This window comes from Cervus canadensis, chromosome X, assembly GCF_019320065.1.
Source record: "Cervus canadensis isolate Bull #8, Minnesota chromosome X, ASM1932006v1, whole genome shotgun sequence".
Classification (NCBI taxonomy): domain Eukaryota; kingdom Metazoa; phylum Chordata; class Mammalia; order Artiodactyla; family Cervidae; genus Cervus; species Cervus canadensis.
The window spans coordinates 12530699-12555547 of record NC_057419.1 but is presented as its reverse complement, the minus strand read 5'-3'; the positions used below and the strand labels follow the sequence as shown (position 1 = coordinate 12555547).

Genomic DNA, 24849 nt, shown 5'->3' with positions numbered 1-24849 from the left:
GCAGGAAAACTAAATATGGGCACTCTAGAGCCCATGCTCTACAATAAGAGAAGCCAGGAATCAGGAGCCGGTGTACCACAACTAGTGGCTCCCGTAGTAACTAGAGAAAAGCTCATGTAGCAACAGAGACACAATGCAGCCAACAATACATAAGTTTTTAAAATTAAAGTTATCCTTGGGACTCCACTGATGGTTCACTTGTTAGGACAGTGTGCTTTCCCTGCCAGGGACCCAAGTTCAGTTTCTGATCAGGGAACTCAGATCCCACAAGCTTTGAGGTGCAGCAAAAAAGATAAAGATTATCCTTTTATTGGGTTCATGTGAGAAAAGGAGAGATTCAGAAAGTCACACGTGAGAGTTGTTCCACAGAGACATCCACAGTGGTCAGATTAGTTTGTGCTGTACCTAGTAACTCAGTTATGTTGAACTCTTTGTGACTCCATGGACTGAATATAGTCTGCCAGGCTACTTAGTCCATGGGATTTTCCAGGCAAGAATACTGGAGTGGGTTGCCATGCCCTTTTGCAGGGGGTCTTCCCAACTCAGGGATTGAATCCAGGTCTCCCTCACTGCAGGTGGCTTCTTTACTATCTGAGCCACTAGGGAAGCCCTGGTGAAAATGAATTTAAAAGGTTACACACTGTCATTACACACTGATTATTTTGTATCAGTTCTTAATACTTGCACAGGCATATGAAGTTCACATTAAAAATGTCCAAACAGTGTGTGTGTATGTGAGAGTGAGTCAGGAATGTTCATTTGTGAGATCATCAGAGAGATATGCTGATAACATAAGCATTTCTTTGGTTGCTTGTTTTTATAAATAGTAAGTTTGAATCTTTCTGGAATTAGCGTTTGTTCAAGTAACAGCTTTGGCAGTTCTCTCCACCAGCTCTCCAAAGAAAGATAACTGCTAGTGAAGAGTATGCAATATCTGTCATGACTGTTTGTTTATACCTTAACCTACTTCCAAAAGTGAATTTAAAAAGCTACATACTGAGTTAAATAAAGAGAAAATAGGAAGCAAAGTGGAAAGAAGGAAACAAATTGTAATGAATATGTAATAGATTTGACTCTGGATTTTAATGCCTTCCAGTTCTTTTAAAGTGCTTTTGGGAATCACAGAGGGTTGCCTTCTCTCACCTAACTTCATTGTTTAATACACTCAAGCTTGTATGGATGCTTCCCGCTTCAGTGGGAATTTTCCCTGAAGTGAGTGACTTGACTTGGTTCCAAAATTCACAGATGCGTATTTGACACCCTGGGAGCTAGAGCTGAGTTTCAGCCTGTGAACAGAATTTTAAATTCATTAATTAAGGTCTTTGTTTACTGCTATATTTATTTAAACCAATAATATTTCAGTTTAGAGTTAACAATGTCAGCTGAGGTTAATCCTTTGAATTCTGTTAGTAGCTACTTTGGAATATGTCAGACTGCAAGCTGAAAAATCTAGGAGGTCATTTGGACAGTAACACTCAACATTTCAGAGGTATGCATAATAAGTATTGGCATTCTGTATGCATTGTATTGGTAGGTACATAAATGTATAATCTCTATATACTTTTTCATCTTACAATATGAATCCATGAAGCAACTCGCTGTTCTCTCTCCTTGAACTGCTGGCACCTATAGCTGACCAGTTTTTAACTAGAATACATTAATTTTTAATTAGTTGGAAACTTGAGCTGAAAGAAGTTTTCCTCATTTTATCTTAGGACATGAAAGCAGATTATATAATAAAGGTCATATTTTATGGATTATTGAAAGTTGAGTCTGTTCAGCCTTGATCCATTGTAAATTGCAGAAAGTATCCTTGTATGTGTGTGTATATGTATGTGTATGTGTATATTATGCCATATAACAAACACAGAGTAGACTATAAGGTAGGTCGGATCTCCTTGATCATCTCTCAGATGAACTTATCAAGGTATGAGGTCATTTCTTTACAAAGTGAACTTTGTAAAGATGTGCTTGTCCTAGTGCATTAGTAAGGTCAGATGAAAAATACATGCCATGAAAACTATGAACCTTTTTGCATACAATAATATTGAAATATATCATCAGGGGGAAACTAACAAGATGGTGCAAGTCAAGCATATTTACCCGCACTTCACTCCTTTTCATCCCATGTACTGTAAGCAGTGACTTTGCACAATCAGGTAACAGCTGAGCTCCTTTGTAGCACTGTGCATGGATGTCAGGAAGTTTATGTAACAGTTGAGGTCACTTGTAGCATGGTGCATTTGTGTAGCGAGATAGTCACTTGGTTACACATTACTTTGTGCAGTATGCCTCTGTGATCTTCACAGTGAAAGCTGTTGCTCCTGCTGCATCAGGGCTACATTGAAAGAATATCGTGGTTATATTTTATGAGGTTATGTTATGGCTACATTACGTCTGCTTTGTCAACCAGAAGAGAGGCTCTGTTATGACTGCTTGAGTCTCTTTCCACCCTCTCAGTCACAAGTTGCCTGTGCTGGGTTGAGCCGACAGTGTGATCAGCAAGACAGTTGGCATCATGAACATTATCAGCAATATACAGCCATTAACTGGAAACTTGTTTTTGGTTATGTAGCATGCAGGGTCTTAGGTCCCCAGCCAGGGAGCAAAACTGCTCCACTTAGAATCCTAATCACTGGACCATTAGGATATTTCCTGGAAACTCTTAATTTACACTATTATGTAAGCATTGGTTTAATTGAAGATTGTATAAAGCCATCTGACCTTTCTCCTGAGCATCTCATCTGGTACATTTATGTCACACTGTCACAGTGACTTGTCATGCGAGAGGACCATCTTTTTCTGTAAGCTTTTATATAACAGGCTTCCTGAACTTCAGTAAAAAGCAAGTGAATGGCATTTAAACTTGGAAATAATTCCCACCTTTACATTTCAATGAGATTCACTTTATTGGTCAGCCTTTAATAGTTTTGTTGTGTTGAAATGTAAAGTTTGAGTGACGTTTGTCGTCTTACAGTTCACTTGAAACAACTAAGTTGCTTGAGCCTTTAACTCATATTTTGAATCAAGTTTCTCTATGTGTAATTTCTCACACTGGACTACTGAACTTTTTCCTTCATGTGCAGGTGTTCACGTAAACACAATTTCCCAACATCAAGTCCCACACTGCTTATTAAAAGCATGTTTACAACGTTTGGGATGGAGCAGTGTGGAAGGGATGACTACGACCCTGATGCAAGCCTAGAGTACAGTGAGGAAGAAATCTACCAGCAGTTCCTGGACTTTTATGATGACGTGCTTCCTGAGTTCAAGAACATGGGGAAAGTGATCCAGTTTAAGGTGGGCATGAGCAATGTGTCTAGAGGACGAACTGGTCTGCCTCCCTCTGAAGTGCCATCTGGGATGGGAAAGCGAGAGCACAGGCTGTTTACATAGGTGGGATTTGTGCCATGCTGCAGGTCCTGCCTCATGTTGCAAGGAAATGTTAAGTCCTTGTCTCTCCCTCTCCATTGAGCTTTGTTGCCAATAAAGTAGAGGTACTAATGCAACTGTAAATAAGTACTGGCATGGTGCTAGTTTCTAAACTTTTGATGAAAAGACATCTTTTCATCCATTCGGTACCTTTATGGACCAACTCTTTTCCAGCCTTTGAGTTCTCTGCATAAGGTCTTCTGCAGATAGCACTCTGAAGAGTTTGCTTATGGACTACATATAATGGGGAATGCACCTCCATACTTGTAACACAGCTTTCTGGTTGTTGTATTATAGTGATGGTTCCAGCTTGCAATTTCTGCCCAAAGTATACATTATAGTATTTTTTTTGGAACTACCAAAGACCACAAGATGACTTTTTCAGGGACGGGAAAAGCTGTGCTGGTTTTCGTTACTGTGTGCAGGCTTTTTTCTAATTGTGGTGAGCAGGGACTACTCTCCAGTTGCATTGTGTGGGCTTCTCATTGCAGTGGCTTCTCCTTTTGACCATCGGCTCCATAGTTGCAGCTTGTTATCTCAGTAGTTGTGCCACAGAGCTTTTGTTGCCCTGAGGCGTGTGGGATCTTCCTGGATCAGGGATAGGGACCTTCCTGGATCAGTGCCATTCAATGGCAAGTAGATACTTATCCACTGAGCCACCAGGAAGGTCCAGACCTTCACTTGTCTTTTGTTGTTCAGTCACTCAATCGTAGCTGGCTCTTTGGACTACAAGGAATCCAGCATGGACTACAGCATTCTAGGCTTCCCTGTCCATCACCATCTCCTGAAGCTTGCTCATACTCATGTCCATTGAGTTGGTGATGCCATTCAACCATCTCATTCTCTGTCATCCCTTTCTCCTCCTGCTTTCAATCATTCTTAGCATCAGGGTCTTTTCAAATGAGTCAGCTCTTCTCATCACGTGGCCCGAATATTAGAGTTTCAGTGATTACTCAGAGTTGATTTTGGGCGAATTGGTTGGGAGTCCAAGGGACTCCAAAAGTCTTCTCCAACACCACAGTTCAAAAGCATCAGTTTTTTAGTGTTCAGCCTTCTTTAGGGTCTAACCCTTACATCCATACATGAATACTGGAAAAAACGTAGCTTTGACTACACGGACCTTTGGAACCCACATCTTCTGCATTACCAGCAGTTGCTTTACCACTGAGTCACCACAGAAGCCCTGACTACTTTACTCACATACTTCAGCTGCAATTCATAGGTAAAACTGAGGTTTTTGTAGAAATTGAAGGTAAATTGCAGTTCTATATTGAGCAGATCTATTGGCATCATTTTGCAGCTGCATTTTTGTAGTTTGCAGAATTTCTAACTTTTTCATTGTATTTCTTATGATTTCCCTGATCAGTGACCTTTGATGTTATTGATCTAAAAAGATTTTGACTTGCTGAAGGTGCAGATGATGGTTAGCATTTTTTTTTAGCAATGAAGTCTTTTAAGGTATATACATTTGTTTTTTGTTTTTTTAGATATAATGCTTTTGCACCCACCCTTAATAAACTTCAGTATAGTTTAAACATTATTTATTATATGCTTTCAGAAACCAAAAAATTTGGGTAACACATTTTATTGTAATATTTTACTGCAGTTGTCTAGAAGCAAACCAAATCTCTTGAGATATGTATATGTTATTTGCCAAGCTTATACTTATCAGGCTGGTAATTCATAAATGGAAAGCAGTTAGTAAGTTTTTAGTATGAAAGATTTTTAAACATTTGTTATGGAAATTTTAAAAAGATTTTTGGTATAACTGGTTTAATTACCTTTATGTTTACTTGATCAGTGTTTTAAGGCCTTTCACTGTTCCTGTAGGAGTACTAGTATGTATAGTGTAATTCATTACTGATGTCACCACCCCCCCTCCTTTTGGGTAGGGGTGTGCTCTAATAAACTAACAAATTGGTTAAATTTGAAAATTATTTTGGGGAAAAAGTCCTAACTTTACTATGATTGAAAGTTTTTCTACTGTTATATAAATACATGTATATATGCATCTGTGTCTGGAATTCCAAGATGTGAGCAAGAGAGAAAAGAATAGAAAGAAATGGCTTCAACATTTCAACAAAGTAAAACTAACATTCTACTTATTTTACAATGTTAGTCAAAAATAAAATTTGAATTTCATGGCTTATGTTATAACTAATTTACCTTTCCTATAGTCTCATGCATATGGAAACATTTTGTATTTATTGAATACTGAATCTGATCTACAGAGATCTAATAATGGAGGCCTGCAGTGCTGCTGTATGATGAAGATGCCTTTTGGACATCCTAGTGGTCAGGTGGTTAAGACTCTGAGTTTCCGATGCAGGAGTTTGATCCCTGGTTGGGGAAGTTTCACATGTTTGGATGGTGCAGCAAAAAAAAAGATTAATTTTTAAGAAGGCTTTAATAAAACTGAGAGTATTATCTCAGTTTGGGAATCTTTTGTTGGTAAACACATTGGGTAATGCTAATGTATTTGTGTATTTGTTAGCTGTTAGACAAAGTGTATTTGATAGCTGAATCTTTTTTCTCTAAGTTATTTTCTATAATAGACTTCATTGCTCCTTAGGTCAGTTGCAACCTGGAACCTCATCTGAGGGGCAATGTATATGTTCAGTATCAATCGTAAGTATTCTGAACATAAATATATGCATATTTCCTGGCACATCTGTTTTGTTTATGTTGACTTCTGTGATCCCACTGACTATATCTCTTTTATACACATTTAAAATGTATATATCAATAGTTGATACAGGAAATGTATTACATTCTTTGTATATTTATATGATTTTTAAAAATTTTCAGTAGCTATATTATTATTTATCAATTTAGTAATTAAAATACAACTTGGAAACAAGGATAACTAGAATGGAGAATTTAGAAGTATAAATTGAAATTGAAGCCAATACAGATCTTAAGTATATTTTACCAGCTAAGAAAAAGTTAGTGTATATTGTTTTGTCTTGATATTTGCTTCAGCCATCACACATCTAACTGGTTACATGAACCACTGTAGAGCAATAGAAATTCTAGCTGAAAAAGAACATTTTCTAACAATGAAAACACTTTGCATTTTAATAGTCAACTCTTATTGGATTAACACCTGGTTTGCATCCTTCAGAACATTTTGGAGGCATAGTAAAAAGGATTCCTAGTAAATGTTGAGTTTTAGAAGCTCTAGTAAAGACTCTGTTAGTAGTAACTTTAGGCAGTCCTATAGTAAATTAACAAAAGGGTTTTTTAATAGATGATAGAGTTATATGTATAGATTAGAACATTAAGGTGCATCTTAATTTGTGGTTTAAAGGGAAGAAGAATGCCAGGCAGCCCTTTCTCTGTTTAATGGACGATGGTATGCAGGACGACAACTTCAGTGTGAATTCTGCCCAGTGACCCGATGGAAAATGGCAATTTGTGGTAAAATACAACATGATGATTTTTTCCCCCTTGATTGTTCCAGTTATATAAAAGGAGATTCTTAGCAGGGAAAAAAAACAAACTTTAAAGAGAGTTTTTAAAAAGCTGAATCATAGTTTCCACAGTTTTTATCTTTCCACACATGAGAATTATGTAAAGGACATGACATTTTAGATCTGTAATAGGCCATGTGGGTCATGTTACGCCATGAAAAATGAGTTCACAATGCATTGGTGGCAGAGTCAGGTTATCTAATCTTTGATTTTGCATTTTGTGTACAACGTTAAGAAGTCGCATTTTACTTATTACAGTATTAGAGGTGTTTTCTGTTCTTTGGCTCTTCTCACTTGAGTGATTTTTATCTGTCTTTTATCCTTAATGAATCTTCGCTTATTTTCTGTCATGTCATCCTGTCATAGTTTCTGCCTTCCATGAAACACAGTTTTGTAAATTAGAGATTGATAATAGCTGTGTGGAGTCTGTTAAGGGTCCAATCAGACTAATTAATGGACACTTGAGAGTAATTCATGGATATGTGGACTTTGCTGACACTATCTAACAGTTCTTTGGCCTTCTTATTTTTAAATTTCTTCCTCTTTATGGGCTTAGCCAAAATGGAAGTGCCCCAGGATGAAAAAAGATGCTCTAATGTCTTTGGGGAACACTTCTCTTTTACATTACTCTTCTTTGTTTGCTTTGTATTCACTTCTTAAAATTGCTTATTTAAAAAATAACTTAAAAATTCTGAATCACAATAGGGGTTTGTCAGCTGGCTCTTCATTGATGCTGCTAGGTTTTTTGTTTGTTTGTTTGTTTGTTTTATGCTGCTAGTTTTAAAGCATATTAAAGTGGGGGTAGGGGTAGCTTTTAGAAGGAAAACTAAAAGACCAAATTCAGCATAAGTTTTAAGACTTGTAACATGAAAGGATAAAAGGTGTTTTCTCTCTAAAGTTCAGTAGTTTTCTCAGTTCCTGGATACCCCATTTGACTTCCCCTGAAACAAGAACTATTCAGCTTTTTAAAATAACAACAGCAGTGTAGAGGAAAACAAAAAACTATCAAAACGTACCTTTTTAAAGTGCACAGTTTAGTGCTGTTTTTTTTTTTTTTTATCATGTTCACAGCTTCGTGATGATCACCCCTAATTATGGAACATTTTCTTCACTTTCAAAGAAATCTGACATCTGTTAACAGCCGCTCACCATTCTCTGCTTCCCCACATCTTCTCTATAGATTTGTCTATTCTGGACATTTCATATAAATGGAGTCATATGACATTGACCTTTTGTGTCTTAACTTCTTTGGCTTAGCACGTTTGCAAGATACATCCATATTGTATCAATAGCATGTATGAGAACTTCGTCCTTTTTGTATATGAATTATACTGCTTTCTGTGGTAAACTGTTGATTTGTTGTTCTTGTTCAGTTGCCAACTTGTGTCTTGACTCTTTGCGACCCCATGGACTGCAGCACTCCAGGCTTCCCTGTCCTTCACCATCTCCCAGAGCTTGCTCAAACTCATGTCCGTTGAGTCGGTGATGCCATCCAACCATCTCATCCTCTGTCATCCCCTTCTCCTTCTTCCTTCAGTCTTTCCCAGCATCAGGTCTTTTCCAGTGCATTGGCTCTTCACATCAGGTGGCCAGAGTCTTAGGGCTTCAACTTCAACATTAGTCCTTCCAGTGAATATTCAGGATTGATTTTGTTTAAAATGAACTGGTTTGATCTCTTTCCTTTCCAGGGGACTGTCAAAAGTTTTCTCCTGTACTGCAGTTCAGAATCAATAGTACTGATAACAGTTTATTTATTTGTTAGTTGATCGACTCTCAGATTGTTTCCACCTTTTGGCTATTATGTATAATGCTACTGTGAAAATTCACCCACAGATTTTTATGTATGTTGCTTGTGTGCACATGATTCATAGCATAATTGCAAGATCATATGGTAATTCTTATGGAGAAGGAAATGGCAACCCACTCCAGTACTGTTGCCTGGAAAATCCCATGGACGGAGGAGCCTGGTGGGCTGCAGTCCATGGGGTTGCTGAGAGTCGGACACGGCTGAGTGACTTCACTTTCACTTTCATGGTAATTCTAGGTTTAATATTTTGAAAAACTGCTTAATAATTTTGTAAAGCAACTGAATTATTTTTATAACTACACCAGCAGTATATGACTACTGGGTTTCCATATACCCATAATACAGTTAATTTTCTTTATATTTTACCCATCCTGTCAAGTGTGACATACTATCTCATTGTGTATTTCTGTAATGGCCAGTTATGTTGAACATCTTTTTATGAATTTACTGGTCAAATTTACAATAATCTGAAGGAATGAGAAGTCAGTTCTCTGTTTTTTACTGAATTACTTGTTTTATTATTGAGTTGTAAGTGTTCTTTAGATAATATAGAGGCCCTGTATTACATGTGTATGCTGTGCAAACAAATTTTATAGCACACTTTTTTGCTGGTGTACTTTGAGACACAGTTCTTAATTTTGATGAAATTTACTTCATCTATTTTTAAAGAATTTTATAGTTTAAGTCTAGGGTTTGTCTAAGTTAGCTTTTGTATATAGTGTCTAGGAGGATGGTATCTGTTTCACTTTTAACTATTTTACATATTTGAGGAATTTACTGCTGTTTTACTAAGTTCAAAAACCCCACTGGGATTATTAAAATAGATTTCAGTTTGACAAGAATGTTTCGTATTAAGAGACCTTGGTAAATTTGAAACTAGTATGTTAATATTTATCATCTTATTTTAAAATACAAGGAAAATGTATGTTATTGTACCTAGTACAATACTAGTAATTATCTTAGTACCACTCTGCTCTCAAATCACACTACCACCTAGACTCCAAGGAGTGTGTTCTTCACAATTGGGATCTTCATTGTCAGTATGTGGGATGGTGAAACCCTAGAAAACTGTGGTCACAATTTGTTTGGTTGTGTAATCCAGTGGGGAAATGGGATGTTCTTACTAAGTTGTGAAACTTTAGCTTTTGTAATGCCAGTTTGTTAGAACATTTGAATGTTTTTGAAATCTGTGAGCCTGAACTGTGAAATCAGTTTGCACAAGCCATTTTAAATATGTGGGAGAAAACAGTCTTATTACACTGGTACACCAGCCCTGTACCTTGTGAAAAGGATGAAGTGCCAGCAATAAATGGTGTTTCCTCACTGTGCCATTGCAGGTTTATTTGAAATACAGCAGTGTCCTAGAGGGAAACACTGCAACTTTCTTCACGTGTTCAGAAATCCAAACAATGAGTTTTGCGAAGCAGATGGAGACATCTACCTATCTCCAGTTTGGACTGGCTCCTCCTTTGGGAAGAGCTCAGGGAGGAGGGTGAGGCTGGACCACCGTGAAGACTACTATAACTGGCAAAGGAGGAGGAGGAGCCCTGTGCGGGCCCACTCCTACAAGAGGAGAGAGGACGCTGATAGGAAGAGGAGGAGCAGTCACGAGGGCGAGAAATCTCACAAACATGGGTCTAGAAGCTGGGGAAGGCACAGTTCCCGAAGCAGTGGAAGAAGAAGGGACCACAGCAGCAGGAGCAGCAGCCAGAACTCCTCCAGGTCCATGAGCCGTGGTGGGAGGAGGTCGGAGAGCAGAGACTGAACTTTTCAGAGCCCCAAGTCCAAATAAACTTCGTTTATCACTTTAACTTACTTTGTCACTGTGTTCTTCAGTGATTGTATACCTTATTATGTTGTTTAGTTGCTCTTCATGTCCGACTCTCTGTGACCCCCCCTGGATTGCAGCACTCCAGGCTTCCCTATCTGTCCTTCACTGTTTCCTGGAGCTTATTCAAACTCATATCCATTGAATCGGTGGTGCCATCCAACCATCTCATTCTCTGTCATCACCTTCTCCTGCCTTCCAGGTCTTTTCCATTGAGTCAGTTCTTCGCATCAGGTGGCCAAAGTATTGCAGTTTCAGCTTCAGTATTAGTCCTTCCAATGAATATTCAGGACAGATTTCCTTTAGGATTGACTTGTTTGATCTCCTTGCTCTCCAAGGGACTCCCAAGAGTCATTTCCAACATCGCATTTTGAAAGCATCAATTCTTTGGTGCTCAGCCTTCTTTTTGTTTCTAATTAAAAATTTTTTTTTGCTCAACTGTCTTTATGTTCCAGATCTTTCATCCATACATGACTACTGGGAAAACCATAGCTTTGACTATAGATCTCTGTTGGCAAAGTAATAGCTCTGCTTTTTAATACACTGTCTAGGTTTGTCCTAGCTTTCCTTCCTAGGAGCAAATGCTTTAGTGATTTAGTGAACTCTATTTTTCTTTCATTCTGCATCCTTTCCAGTGGAGATTTCTTTTCCAACCCACACACAGCCCACAACAGGGAGCCTGCAGGTGCTTCTTCCCCTCCCCTCCACTCTCTTCTGTAATTTCTTTTTCCTTGAACTGTGGTGAACAAGTGCCTGTGGAAGCAGTTGATCTTTGGCCAAGGTTACTCTCTGCTGTGTTCCAAAGGTGCCATAGTCCATTGCACTGTAGTAGTTGCCACCCAAGCTGATGAGGCCTCTCCTTTCCTCTTTTTTCCTCTTCTTCCTTAAACTGGGGATCGGGCCAGTTAAAGTTGTGCAAGCACAGCTCAGGCACTTAAAAAGCCATTAGGACACCTGCCTCTTGAGGAATCCCATGAAAGGATAAGCAGATTGCAAAACAAACCACACTCCTATAGCATTCACACCCAGCAGGACAGTTTCCTGTTACATGAGGCACATACTGGTTCAAACAAAACACAACCCACTCCTCTGTGGCCTCTGCCTCCCAGGCAGATTCCTCAACTTGTCTTCTCTGCTACTTTTCATCTTTCTTCTCTCGGTCTAGATTGATTTACAAGAGCCTAGGAGTCACAGCTGAGCCATCCTAAAGAGAGCCTTCCTTATTCAAGGAATTGTCAAAAGATTAGTCACTGGTTGGCCGCAGGAATCTTTTTTTCCTGTTTTTCCCTGCACAGGCCTCATGGCGCCTTAGTGACCGGCTCTCTTAATTACAGTGCATACCCTCAGATACAGGTGGTTATATAGGGCAGCGAGCGGCCTTGAGGGAGTGTACTTGGAAGGAACTATATTTAAAAGAAATAGTGGGCATGTTATCTTGAAAATGTTAATTGTAAATTACCTCACTTATAATAACCATTTATAAGTTAGAAATTCCATTTGCAAATGGCCCTAATGGCTGTTTTCAATGAAGAGTTCATGGGCTCTGTAATCTTAAAATTTTCCGTGGGATTTTAACTTAATATAATGATCTTTCTTCCTTACATATCTCAGTATGCAATATTTTATACTTTTAAATACCTGTACTAATAGGTATCATGAATACCTAGGTTTTGGTTTTATACAATTGAGGCAGTAATTTTTGCAAATATAGTTCATTTAAGTGATTGTGCTAGCACTTAAACTAGAAAAAATTGCTGAAGTGGAAAAGTGGGTGGGAGGAATCAATTTATATTTTTTTCATATTCAGTGTTTTAATTTTTTAGCGGACAATTTACATACCTCCGCACCCCTTCCTTTAAGTTAATGTTGACAGCTTTTCATAATAAACTACTTAAATAGAAGCTTTTGTCAAGAATGGAATGAAATTGCAAAACAAAAAAACCCCCAAAACAAAACCCAGATCACTGCTGCTTTTTAAAAAACCAGCACTTTCCGCAAGTATTTTTATTCTAACAAAATACACAGTGAGGTTTGTGCTGTGTGTATATTCAGTGTTTCCAGGTGCTGGCTTCTGTGAGGCTGCCAGGGCTAACAGGTGGCCCAGACCTAAGTTTCGGTTTCCCCTAAAATGGTAAGATTCCCCACCCCAGTCAGGCCGCCTGGAGCCAGCCAATCAACAGGCACCCAAAAGGGAACAAAGGGAACGTGAGGGAAAGCGGAAAAGCTGGCGAATGCCTAAGTTTGAACAAAAGCCCGGGAAAGTTTTGTACCAATAAAATTGCTTTGCAAACATGTAACCAATCTGCTTAAGCCAGCTACCAACTGCTTATGTTCACCCTATAAATTTATGTAACAGCTGGGGCTCGGGGCTCTCTGACCCTGCACCACTGCGTTGGATGCGGCAGAAGACCTGGCTCGAGTCAGTAATAAACTTCCCTTTTTGCGAATTGCATTGTCTTGGAAGCCTTCTCTCTTCCTGCTCGGGGGTTCGAACATCGGGCAAAACATTTGGGGTCTCGTCTGGGATCCCTTGACCGGGAGAAGAGAACACTTACAGGACAGAGGGGAAGGATAAATAATAACACCGGTGCTCAGGCAGGACAGGAAAGTCCAGTGTAAATCCGAGGCCCTGCTGGGAAGCAAGAAGGTATCTGGCGCAGAAGAAAGCTTTCTGTGAAGGGGGGAACGGATTAAACGTTCCAGCCGGCGTAAGGCCGAGGCCAGCAGACGCGCTGGAAGGCAGACGATTCTGCGGGAAGGAAAGTTCCTCTCCTGACCCCAAGTCTGGTGAACAGTGGATGCCATTCGGTAAGGTGAACCTGCTACCGGGAGGCAAGAGAATTCAGGGGGCCCAAAAACCCAGCGCTATGTTATCAGCCGACGTTTGTCTGTCCATATGTTTGTCTTCAGCTCTCCGTGTTTGTGTGTGTGCCGGCATTGTCTCCGGTCCTCCTCCTCCTTCTTTCAACCTGGCTTCTTTTCCTCCTTTTGAAATCTTTGAAGACATCTGAAGTTTTGTGTCTCTATAGAAGGTTTTCTGAGAGACTGTATTCTTGTATTTAAGGGAGTGTCTGATGAGAACTGCCAGGTTTATATGTGTGTTTTAACTCTGTTCTGTGTTGTGATTTGTGACGACTATTTTGCTTTGTCTGGCCACCATTTAGACCTGCTGCCGTTTTGTTAAAACTTGATTTTCTTTCCCTGTGCCTTGAGACCAGGGCTCTCAAGAACACTCATCTAGACCATCTTTAACTCCTGAGACTGAGAAGAAAAGGAAAAAAAAGAAGCCTTTAAAAATGTTATTTATTTAAATTTTATATTGTAATATCTAATTCATGACCAAACTTAGAAAATGAAGATAGATCTTGCACTGTGTCTGTCTGAATATGTTTTGGTATGTCTTTATCTCTGGAAAATATTTTTAGGTTAATTTGTAAATGAGCTGTATTTAATTGGCTTAAGAAGGGGTAAGCGCTTACAAATCAAATAATTCTAAATTAAACAATAAATTCCAGGTTTAGTGAACTGGGAAATATTCAGTATTAAATACCTGATATTAATGTTTGTTGACCTATCTAATATAGACATGTCTTAGAGTAATTAACATCAAGTGAAATGTTTTCATTGTGCCTAGGTTTAATATAAGTTAAATATTATGTCTGTTACATGTTTGTTGACAAGGAAATTACCTCGAGTAAAAAAAACTTCTAAAAAATGTAAATGAGGTATGAGTTTGTATATAAACTCTATTAAAAATAATTATTCTCTAAGAATATCTGTTTAAAATAGTCTCTCCAGATTGGTGTAACTTGAATTTCTAAGGGTTGTGCTATACTAAGTATTGGAAGTCTATTAAATAATTAGGTCATTTCCAAATGAAATAAGATTTTGAAACATTTACTACTAAATACTGATTTCCTTTTACAGAAAAACTAAAGAGATTTGGGACTATAAATGAATAATGTTTGATGCCATCCTAAAATGTTTTAAGAAAACAAGGGTTTTAAAAATTATCACGGGTATTTATGCTCACCAATCTATAAAATGCTAATGTAAAAGTTAGCTCTTGGTTGCTAAAAAAAAAAGCAAGAAGTGTGCTTTCAGTAAAAAAAAAAAAGTATGAAAAAATACTAAAAAGAGTTATGCATGATCAAGATTTTCTAAAATTAGATTACAATTAGTTAAATAAATAGATTTTGTTAAAAATGTCATGGTCATAAGAAAACTGGTTAGAGCCAATTAGGTCCAAGATGGCGGAGCTGACTTTCACTAGACCTTGAGGCTTGGTATTTGTGCCCATTGTGACATATCAACAAGCTAAATGATACACCCATCAACATTGACTAAATCTGACCAAATGTTCTAAAGCCTTTAGTTGATCTTTTCAATAAAACTTCCTGAATCGAATTCTTTTGAAGTTCCTTTGACATCTAGCTAACTTTGGGGTGTTTTCAGAGGGCCCTTGAAACATCCCAAAGAGAGATATTAAACTGTTTATTTGGTTGGTTAAATTACATGAAAAAGATTATCAAATGAGTAATAAATCCACTCATGTTATAATGTATGAAAAATTACCAATACAGATATCCTAGAAATTATATAGAGTTCTTAACATTTTGATATGTCTTGGTATTCTGATGAAAAACCTGATGACTTCACAAAAGTTAACAAAGGAATGAATGAACCAGCGAATATGCTTATAACTTTTATGGTTTCTATCTGAGAAATTACAGGTTTAAATCATGTGTTTTCCGGGAGTAGAGAAAACCTTCCTCTTAAACTAATTATAAAAATAATTTGGTAAAATTACACGTTATAAACAAAACAATTATATTTTCTCTCTCTCTGACTCGTCCAGAAATTTGAAACTCTTAAGTTTCCAGTAAGTTTATCAAATGAGCTAAAAAGGTTATCTCACTAACAGGTACAAAAATCTCAAGGAATTTTTGAGACCTTAAAAGAAAAGAGTTCACCTAGATTTGTTAGGCAAAATCTGTGATAAGCCTTTGGTGTGAGTTTTCCAGCCCTGTTTTATATTAAAAGTTCAGTCTGAGATTCTATAAGTGTTTCAGCAAAATAAAAAGTCTATGATCAATTCTGTTATGTGATATTAATGTGAAAGTTTGTTTCTGAAGCTTATCTCAGTAATCTATCTTTGGATGAAGATCAGATGCCTCATGACCTGCAACCAGGACTGGAAAAATACATAATTTAAGAGACTGTCTCCAACCTGGATGGAACGACTTTTTATCAGGTACTCTTAACTAGCTCATGCACAATGAAACTGAAGGGAAATTAACTCTTAGATTAATTCCCACTTCCAAAGGCCCCTACACTGGATTGGTATATAGAGAAGACAGCTGACCTGATCTCACCTTAAAATGATGCTCAAACAAGAGAAACTACACTACACCAGGATGAGAAGATGACGACATCAGAGGTAGACAGCTTGTCCAAGATGTTGGACCTGATTCGTATGATTGTTTATAGTGTTCTCTTGACTTCTTAGACCTTTGTATATAAATCAAATGCTTTTCTATCATAGGCCTGATTCTATGCCAGTTTTAGAAATCAATCCAATTGTTGGGTCTGTGGCCAATTACCTGTATCTAGTTCTGGGTTACCTTGGTAAATTTCTCTACTACAAGATTCTAACTGGTTGGCCCTGAGGAAATTTACTTAAAAAATTTTAGTCATATTCAGGTCACTATGATACTACCAGACAGGATCCCCTCACTGGGCCAATTAATAATGCCTACTCTGACTCTGGCTATAAATTTGAGCCTTTTTCTATTCCTCAAGCTCAATCAGAACAACAAGAAAAGTTTTAGCAAAAAAAAAAAAATCACAATTATGAGATAGATTTATATGGATAACACCAGGCTATGGTAATTTAGGTTTAAAGTCTCCTCTGTTAAAAACAATTAAATCATACTAAAGATAATCAGTCTAATAACACTAGAAAACTGGGCTGTGTGCCTTCTAGATGGTGGTGCAAATGTGTAATTTCCCTGAAAGATAAAGATTGGTACAGAGTAGACTAAGTCAGACGACCTGGGATATACTGGGCTACATCTAATGGAAGCTCTTAGGTCTTACTTGTGACTTTACTAATACTGATGGTTATGTTCTTTGTATTTCACCTGTTTTACAAAATTGCTATTTCTTACAGTGCCAAATGTGTGACTGAGGCCTCTGATAAAATAATATATAGTTCCCTATGAGATCGATGATAATGACAGTGTAACTCTAGCTATGAGAAAAAGCAACAAGAGGAAATGTTTTCCTGGACCAAGAGGCTAGTAAGACAGGTGGTCCAGAGAATTTTAGATACTGTTTTATGGCCTAGTCCAGTAACAGCACATTGAGTGGCCGGTTGACAAAATCTTTGCCAAACCTGAGAATGGACATTCTCAGCACCATGGGATAAAATGGTCATAAAACACCCCCCTCAAAGTTGTGGTCAAGTTTATGAACAAAAAGGGGCTCTGCCAACTAAAGATTGACACTTGCCATCTACATCTACAGCGATTATATCATGGCCACTGCAACTGCTGACTTTCAACGGCCCTGAAAGGAGTTCAGGGTGAAGATAAAAAATGAGGCATTCCGTGCTCTGGGAAAAACTGGCAGAACAGGCCTTCAGATAGTTAGATCTTTTCAGGAGATTTTATGAGTCCCAATTCTTGCATCTTCTCATACCTAGAGAAACACTGACATCATTAATGGTGCCATCTGCTTTGGCTCTTAAAAAGAAAATTTTACAATTAAAAGTCAAAATAGAGTACTCAGCTATGGTTCAGACATCCTGGGAAATAACCAGGTGTTACTATGGGTGTAATTTCAGGTTAGACATTGTATTGCTAAACACTTGAGTTTTCTGAGTCGTGTCAGGCTTAGATGCCACCACTCTCAAAACAATGTCTGCTGGAAGCTAGTAACTTCTACCTTACTTTTTATAAAGCTAGGCAACTGGCCACCTGGCTACAAGTTTCCCTGAAGTGCCAGGTCCAGACTGGGTTTCAGGCCTATTCTTCTAAAGGAAAGAGATTTACTTTGTCTATTAAAACTCCAGTTATACCTTCTCCAGCTACTACTAACTGGGTATGTTACAACAAAATGGCAGACCAAGGGATTGAGATTTTAATCATACAAGGCTCAGATCTAAGACTTGGAACTCAGGAATACTTCCAATTCAGTGCCTCTTCTCCAAGCTGAGGCGGTCTTATGCCCCATTTTGACAAAAAGTTATCACAGTCATAGTTGCCCTGTTCCCTAAATTAAAACTGGACAGGACTCTGCGGGGCGGCGACTCTGGAGTACAGATCTGCTGTACTGTAAAATATAGGCTTTATTCAGCCTCCTTGACCTTCCCTGACTTCCAAAGGGTAGATTCAAACAACTGCCAATCAGAGAAGGAAAAAATACAGAAACAGAGGGGAAACAATCAAATGGTGGTACAGCACTGAGACGGGTCCTGGTTCCTACTCAAAGAAATATGCATAACAATGTCTTTTGAGTTCTTCTACAGAACTAGAGCCCCCACTCAGGTGGAAGATGGTAACTTCAGACTAAACATAAGATTCCTAGAACACAGCTCTGTTGCTTGACCACCAGCCGATCATCCCAGCGGTGCCTCCTGTTTCTGGGGACCAGTGATGACCATCCTGTTAGGTCTCTTGTTTGGCCCCTGTCTATTTTACCTCTGAGAGGCGCCAACAGTTTCAAACTAAGTTGCTGTTATTACAAGAGTAAAAGCTGGTTTCAGATATAAAACACCCCAACTTAGGTCAGGTATAGAGAGACTTCTGCTCTGCTAGGTAGGCCTATGCCCAGGCACAGCTGGAAAAAGTTACAGAAGAAAGAGACCTCCGCCCCAATTCCCAAAAAGCATCTTGAGTATGAAGTCTTTCAAGGGGGAGTTGTTAGGGAAAACACACTGCCTGTCCGTCCACCTAATGTTACTCAGATCTCAATATTCGACTGTCCCCACAGATGATCTAGAAGACCCATGACTGGGCCTTCCATAGAAACAAAGACAGGGGGGAATGTGAGGCTGCCAGGGCTAACAGGCGGCCTGGACCTAAGTTTCGGTTTCCCCTAAAATGGTAAGATTCCCCACCCCAGTCAGGCCGCCTGGAGCCAGCCAATCAACAGGCACCCAAAAGGGAACAAAGGGAACGTGAGGGAAAGCGGAAAAGCCAGCGAATGCCTAAGTTTGAACAAAAGCCCGGGAAAGTTTTGTACCAATAAAATTGCTTTGCAAACATGTAACCAATCCGCTTAAGCCAGCTACCAACTGCTTATGTTCACCCTATAAATTTATGTTACAGCTGGGGCTCGGGGCTCTCTGACCCTGCACCACTGCGTTGGATGCGGCAGAAGCCCTGGCTCGAGTCAGTAATAAACTTCCCTTTTTGCGAATTGCATTGTCTTGGAAGCCTTCTCTCTTCCCGCACGGGATTCGGACATTGGGCAAAACAAAAATTACATACAGAAGTATCACTTTAAGAGAACTCTCAGACTAAAATATCCATAAAGGGTCTTTAAGTCCCTTGGTTAAGTCACTTGGTTAACCAAAGTTTGAAGTGATAATATTAAACAGTAATAATGACATCATTTAACACTACTAGTGTGTAAAATGCCATAAGAAGTCATCAACAGGGGAGGAGAGTTAAGCCTAATTTCTTCAAGAACTTGATACAGTGCTTCAGCTTCCTCTGGAAGGAAAATGTGACACTCTGGTAAGCACATGGGGAGGCTGGAGAAGATGAAATTGACACTGAAAGGCGTGTGTTTTAGACAAAGAAAAAACCTGTTTAAAGAGAAAATTTCAACATTACCAGAGCATTCAATGAGTGATACCAAGTGGTTATGTAGAGTTTGGAGCCTAAGACATCTGAGATCAGACAAGTACTATTTTCAGCATTCCTTTCCACTGTTTGTAAAACACAAACATCAGATCTATTGCAAACTTACTGGCCATTTATGAAATCACTGTTACTAGTTTACATATAGGAAAGATACAGTGTTAAAATTTCAAATCCTCTTTCACAAATAGAAAGCAGAAGAATTAGAGTTTCCATGTCCAAAATTCTTCAAATGCAATTGCTCGTGCTCCTTGCTAGACACACACTTAAAAATATCTATTCTTGTTACTTTTTTTACTCTATCCACAGTTACTTTTTTTACTCTATCCATAGTTTTTTAAACTATCCACAGAAGGAAGCCTTTGGAAACAGTCAGCATCCTCACCCTTCAAAGTGAAACTTAAAGGCAACACACAGGATGCTCTAGGACAGAAAACCCTGTGTGATACTGATACCTATTCTTAAAATTCAAAGGAGGCAAAACAGCAGAAACATCCTGAAAAAAAAAAAAAAACGGACTTTTAAAAAACTTTCTACAGTAGCATACTGTATTTTAATGGAAAGATATTAGTAAATATCTTTAGTAAATAAGTAAATTAGTAAATAAGTAAAAAGTTACTTTGCCTCCTAATCATGATATAGCATAAAAAAATGGAAATAAAAATTACAGTACCTGCAGACATGTGTGTGCTCAGTCATGTCCAACTTTTTGTGACCCCATTGACTATATACAGCCCACTGGGTTTCTTTGTCCATGAGATTCTCCAAGCAAGAACAGTGGAGTGGGTAGTCATTCCGTTTTCCAGGGGATCTTCCTGACCCAGGATTGAACCCAAGTCACCTGGGTCTCCTGCACTGCAGCCAGACTCTACCATCTGAGCCACCTGGGAAGCCCCCAAATCACAGCAAACTATAAATTTTTAGAACTTTTTGTTTAACTGTGTATGGAGATTACAGTGTTTAAAATAAATGCTTTAGCTTTATCATCTGTTTCATTCTTTGGAAAAAAAGGTAATTCTTACCTCATGCTGGTATCTAAGATAAAATAATGTTAAATTTCTCACTTGCTAGCCCTGTTCAAATGCTTCATTAAAATGAGAACAGTAACAATGGAAATAACATCTCCTTAACATTGGGATTGGACACTGGACATATTTTGACAGTAAACTACTTTGAGCATCTTTGATTTTTCTTTTTGATGTTAATTTATTTAATTCAGACTTAAGTTTAAAGTCTAGACATAAACATGGATCATATAGTACTTTTCCATTCATAATAAAATATGATTCATGCTTCATTATAAAGTACACATACAACTTTTGGACTTCCTTGGTGGTCCAGTGGATAAGAATCTGCCTGCTGATGCAGGAGACAGGTTCAATCCCTGATCTGAGATGATCCCACATGCCTCAGGGCAATTAAGCCTGTGTGCCCCAGCTACTGAGCCCATATGATGAAATCACTGAAATCCTGTGAGCCCTAGATATGGAGCTCCACAATAAGAAAAGCCACCACAATAGAAGCCTGTGTACTGCAGTGAAGAGTAGCCTCTGCCTGCTGCAACTAGAGACAGCCCATGCATAGTAGCCAAGAATCAGCACAACAAAAAGTAAATGCTGAAAAAAAAATTTTAAGTATATACTTTAAAAAGCTTCAATATTTTATAAAACAAAAATTTAGCAAAGCATAAAATACAATAAAACTGAAATATACTGAAAGCATATTACCAAATCATAACACATTACCAAACCAAGAAAAAATATTTAGGTTTAAACTGATGAAGTTTTTTAACAATTAAAATGAGCACTAACACCTCTAAAGAATCACTTACTAAACAACAAATAATGTACAAAGTATTTTTCTCACATAGTTGTCACATCTTAAAGAGACATTGATATTAGATTTATAGCACAAACATGACTCAATAACAGACATTCATAATTTTTCAATTCCTTAACTGTTCAACCTTAAAGGTTACATAATGGTACAAATTGATTTTACGTATATATTATTTCCACATACACTTCAGTGACAAAAGTAGGCTATTCATGACAACACATATACAGAACATAGTCATACTATGTTTTAATTTTCTTGAATGTATCAACATGTTTAGACAAAACCACTTGGCTGATAACAACACCGCTTCCGCTAAGGTCTTATTTCAGCTTTATTTTCTTTAGTAAACATTTTAACAACTGCAGGTTTTATGCTTAATAAGATTAATCATACTTCATTGATGATAAAATTAATGCTGCTGCTTCTTAAAAGATACATGTACTTAAGATGAAATATTACTCAAAGGTTCATAGATCTAATTTTTTTAAAGTGGGAGGATTAAGCTGTATCATCATTTATAGGACTCCCTTGATGGTCAACTGCAGGGAAGCAGATTTCTGTCTTTGCTCTGGGAAGTTTGTCATGCCACAGGGGTGGCCAAAAATAAATCACACAGAGAACAAAATTTGTTTAATGGGATTAAAGCTGCAGACTGGAAAATAAACAACTGTAAGTTTCCTGGTTTTTCACCAAGCTGAAAAGGTTTTTGTGGTTTTTTTTTTTTTAATAAATATATCAGGTCTTTATTTTCTGTTATATGTGTTTCATAGTACTCAAGGATATTGAAGTGTTCATAACATGGAAATAATATAAACTGATACAAAGATTTCTACAACATTTTATTCACAGTGAAACAAAAACTTAAAATTTCAGGTTTCTTATAAGATTAAATATTACTTACCTTTAAAAGAATGCCCAGGAGATGAGAATCACCTCTTATAATTCTACTTTATTGTATGTAATGGTAATAGTCATTATTCTAAGCAATATTTCTACATCCTATAAAATCCTAAAGGACTGTATTTATTAATACTCTGAAAGATTTTCAGCATAAATTATCTGATGAATATGGAGTTTAACAGAAACTTAAATGGAATAGTTCATCACACCCATTCATAAGGATTACACTCATGACAATCTTATTACAAAAATTAAAGAAATTCAGTCCCTTTATGAAAATTATTATAGCCTAAAGTAAATTAAAATCTTCCATTTGTAGATCACAGAGGAAATCTCTCCCAAGGAAAAGTGGAAAAATACCCCCCCCCCAAAAAAGAAAAAGTGGAAAAGGAAAAAAAATTTAAAAAGTGGGGGAGAATGCCAAATAATGTAATTATTGAAATTAAGAAATTCTGAATTATTTGTTGTTGCTGTTCAGACACTTAGTTGTCTCTAACTCTGTGATACCTTGGACTGCAGACACCAGGCTTTCCTGTCCTTCACTGTCTCCTGGAGTTTGCTCAAACTCACATCCTTTGTCAGTGATGCCGTCCAACCATCTCACCCTCTGTTGATCCCTTCACCTCCTGCCTTCAGTCTTTGCCAACATCAGGGTCTTTTCTAATGAGTTGTTTCTTCATATTAGGTGGCCAAAATAATTGGTGTTTTAACTTTACCATCTGTCTTTCCAGTCAGTAGAAACTAAACTGAAGTCACTCAGTCATGTCCAACTCTTTGTGATCCATGGACTGTAGCCCACCAGGCTCCTCTGTCCATGGGATTTCCCAGGCAAGAATACTGGAGTGGGTTGCCATATCCTTCGCCAGGTGATCGTCCCAACCCAGGGATCAAACCCAGGTCTCCCACATTGCAGGCAGACGTTTTACCATCTGAGCCACCAGGGAAGCACTCAGTATTCAAATATTCAGTATTCCAAACAGAATGTGGGGTTAATTTCCTTTAGGAGTGACTGGTTTGATCTCCTTGCTGCCCAAAGGACTTCAAGAGTCTTCTTCAACACCACAGTTCAAAAGCATCAGTTCTTCTGCACTCAGCCTTTATTGTCCAATTCTCACATCCATACATGACTACTGGAAAAACCATACTTTTGAATATATGGGCATTTGTTGCTGAAGTGATGTCTCTGCTTTTTAGTATGCTGTCTAGTTTTGTCATAGCTTTTCTCTCAAGGAGAAATTGTCTTTTAATTTCATGGGTGTTGTCACCATCCGCAGTGATTTTGGAGCCCAAGAATATGAAATCTGTCACTGTTTCACTTTTTTCCCATTTTTTGCTATGAATTGATGGGACCAGATGCCATGATCTAAATTTAACTATTGGGCTTGAAGCCAGCTTTTTCACTGTCCTCTTTCACCTTCACCAAGAGACTCTTTGCTTCCTCTTTGCTTTCTGCCATTATGGTGGTGTCATCTGCATATCTGAGGTTATTGGTATTCTCCTGCAATCTTAATACCAGCTGCTATTTATCCACCCTGACATTTCTGACGATATACTCTACATATAAGTTAAATAAGCAGGGTGACAATACACAGCCTTGAAGTACTCTTTTTCCAATTCTGAACCAGTCTCCTGTTCCATGTCCAGTTTTAAGTATTGCTTCTTGACCTGCATGTAGGTTTCTCAGGAGGTAGATTAGGTGTCTGGTATTCCCATCTCTTTAAGAATTTCCCATAGTTAGTTGTGACTCATACAATCTAATGCTTTAGTGTAGTCAACAAAGTAGATATTTTCCTGGAATTCTCTTGCTTTTTTTTTGATTATACAATGGATGTTGAAAATTTGACCTCTGGTTCTTCTGCCTTTTCTAAATTCAACTTGTACATCTGGAAATTCTAAGTTCACTTACTGTCAAAGCCTAGCTTGAAGGGTTTTGAGCATTATCTTGCTAACATAAAAATGAAAACAACTGTACAGTAGTTTGAGCATTCTTTCAGTTCAGTCACTCAGTTGTCTCCGACTTTTTGCGACCCCATGGACTGCAGTATGCCAGGCCTCCCTGTCCATCACCAACTCCCAGAGTTTACCCAAACTCATGTCCATGGAGTTGGTGATGCCATCCAAACATGTCATCCTCTGTCATCCCCTTCTCCTCCTGCCTTCAGTCTGTCCCAGCATCAGCATCTTCTCTAATGAGTCAGTACTTCACAATAGGTGGTCAATGTATTGGAGTTTCAACTTCAACATCAGTCCTTCCAATGAACAACCAGGACTGATCTCCTTTAGGATGGACTCTTTCCATACATCCTCTAGGATCTCTTTGCAGTCCAAGGGGCTCTCAAGAGTCTTCTCCAACACCACGGTTCAAAAGCATCAATTCTTCTGCACTCAGCTTTCTTTATAGTCCAAGTCTCACATCCATACATGACCACTGGAAAAACCATAGCCTTGACTAGACAGACCTTCGTTGGCAAAGTAATGACTCTGCTTTTTAATATGCTGTCTAGGTTGGTCATAACTTTTCTTCCAAGTAGTAAGCATCTTTTAATTTCATGACTGCATTCATCATCTGCAGTGGTTTTGGAGCCCCCCAAAATAAAGTCAGACACTGTTTCCACTGTTTCCCCATCTATTTGCTCTGAGGTAATGGGACCAAATAACATGATCTTAGTTTTGTGAATGTTGAGCTTTAAGCCAATTTTT

The 24849-nt window shown here is 38.1% G+C and overlaps 1 protein-coding gene across 2 annotated transcripts in view; it reads left to right on the top strand.

Annotated features, from left to right (window-relative positions):
* Nucleotides 1–10523, top strand: part of LOC122435197 (U2 small nuclear ribonucleoprotein auxiliary factor 35 kDa subunit-related protein 2-like) — a 39164-nt gene extending 28641 nt beyond the window's left edge. For both annotated transcript variants that reach the window (XM_043459173.1, XM_043459172.1), the window contains 4 exons: nt 3087–3300; nt 6005–6060; nt 6743–6852; nt 10050–10523. In XM_043459173.1, coding sequence (XP_043315108.1) covers nt 3087–3300; nt 6005–6060; nt 6743–6852; nt 10050–10477 — 808 coding nt within the window. In that variant the 3' untranslated portion in view covers nt 10478–10523. The remainder of the gene's footprint in view (nt 1–3086; nt 3301–6004; nt 6061–6742; nt 6853–10049) is intronic.
* Nucleotides 10524–24849: the final 14326 nt, after the last annotated feature.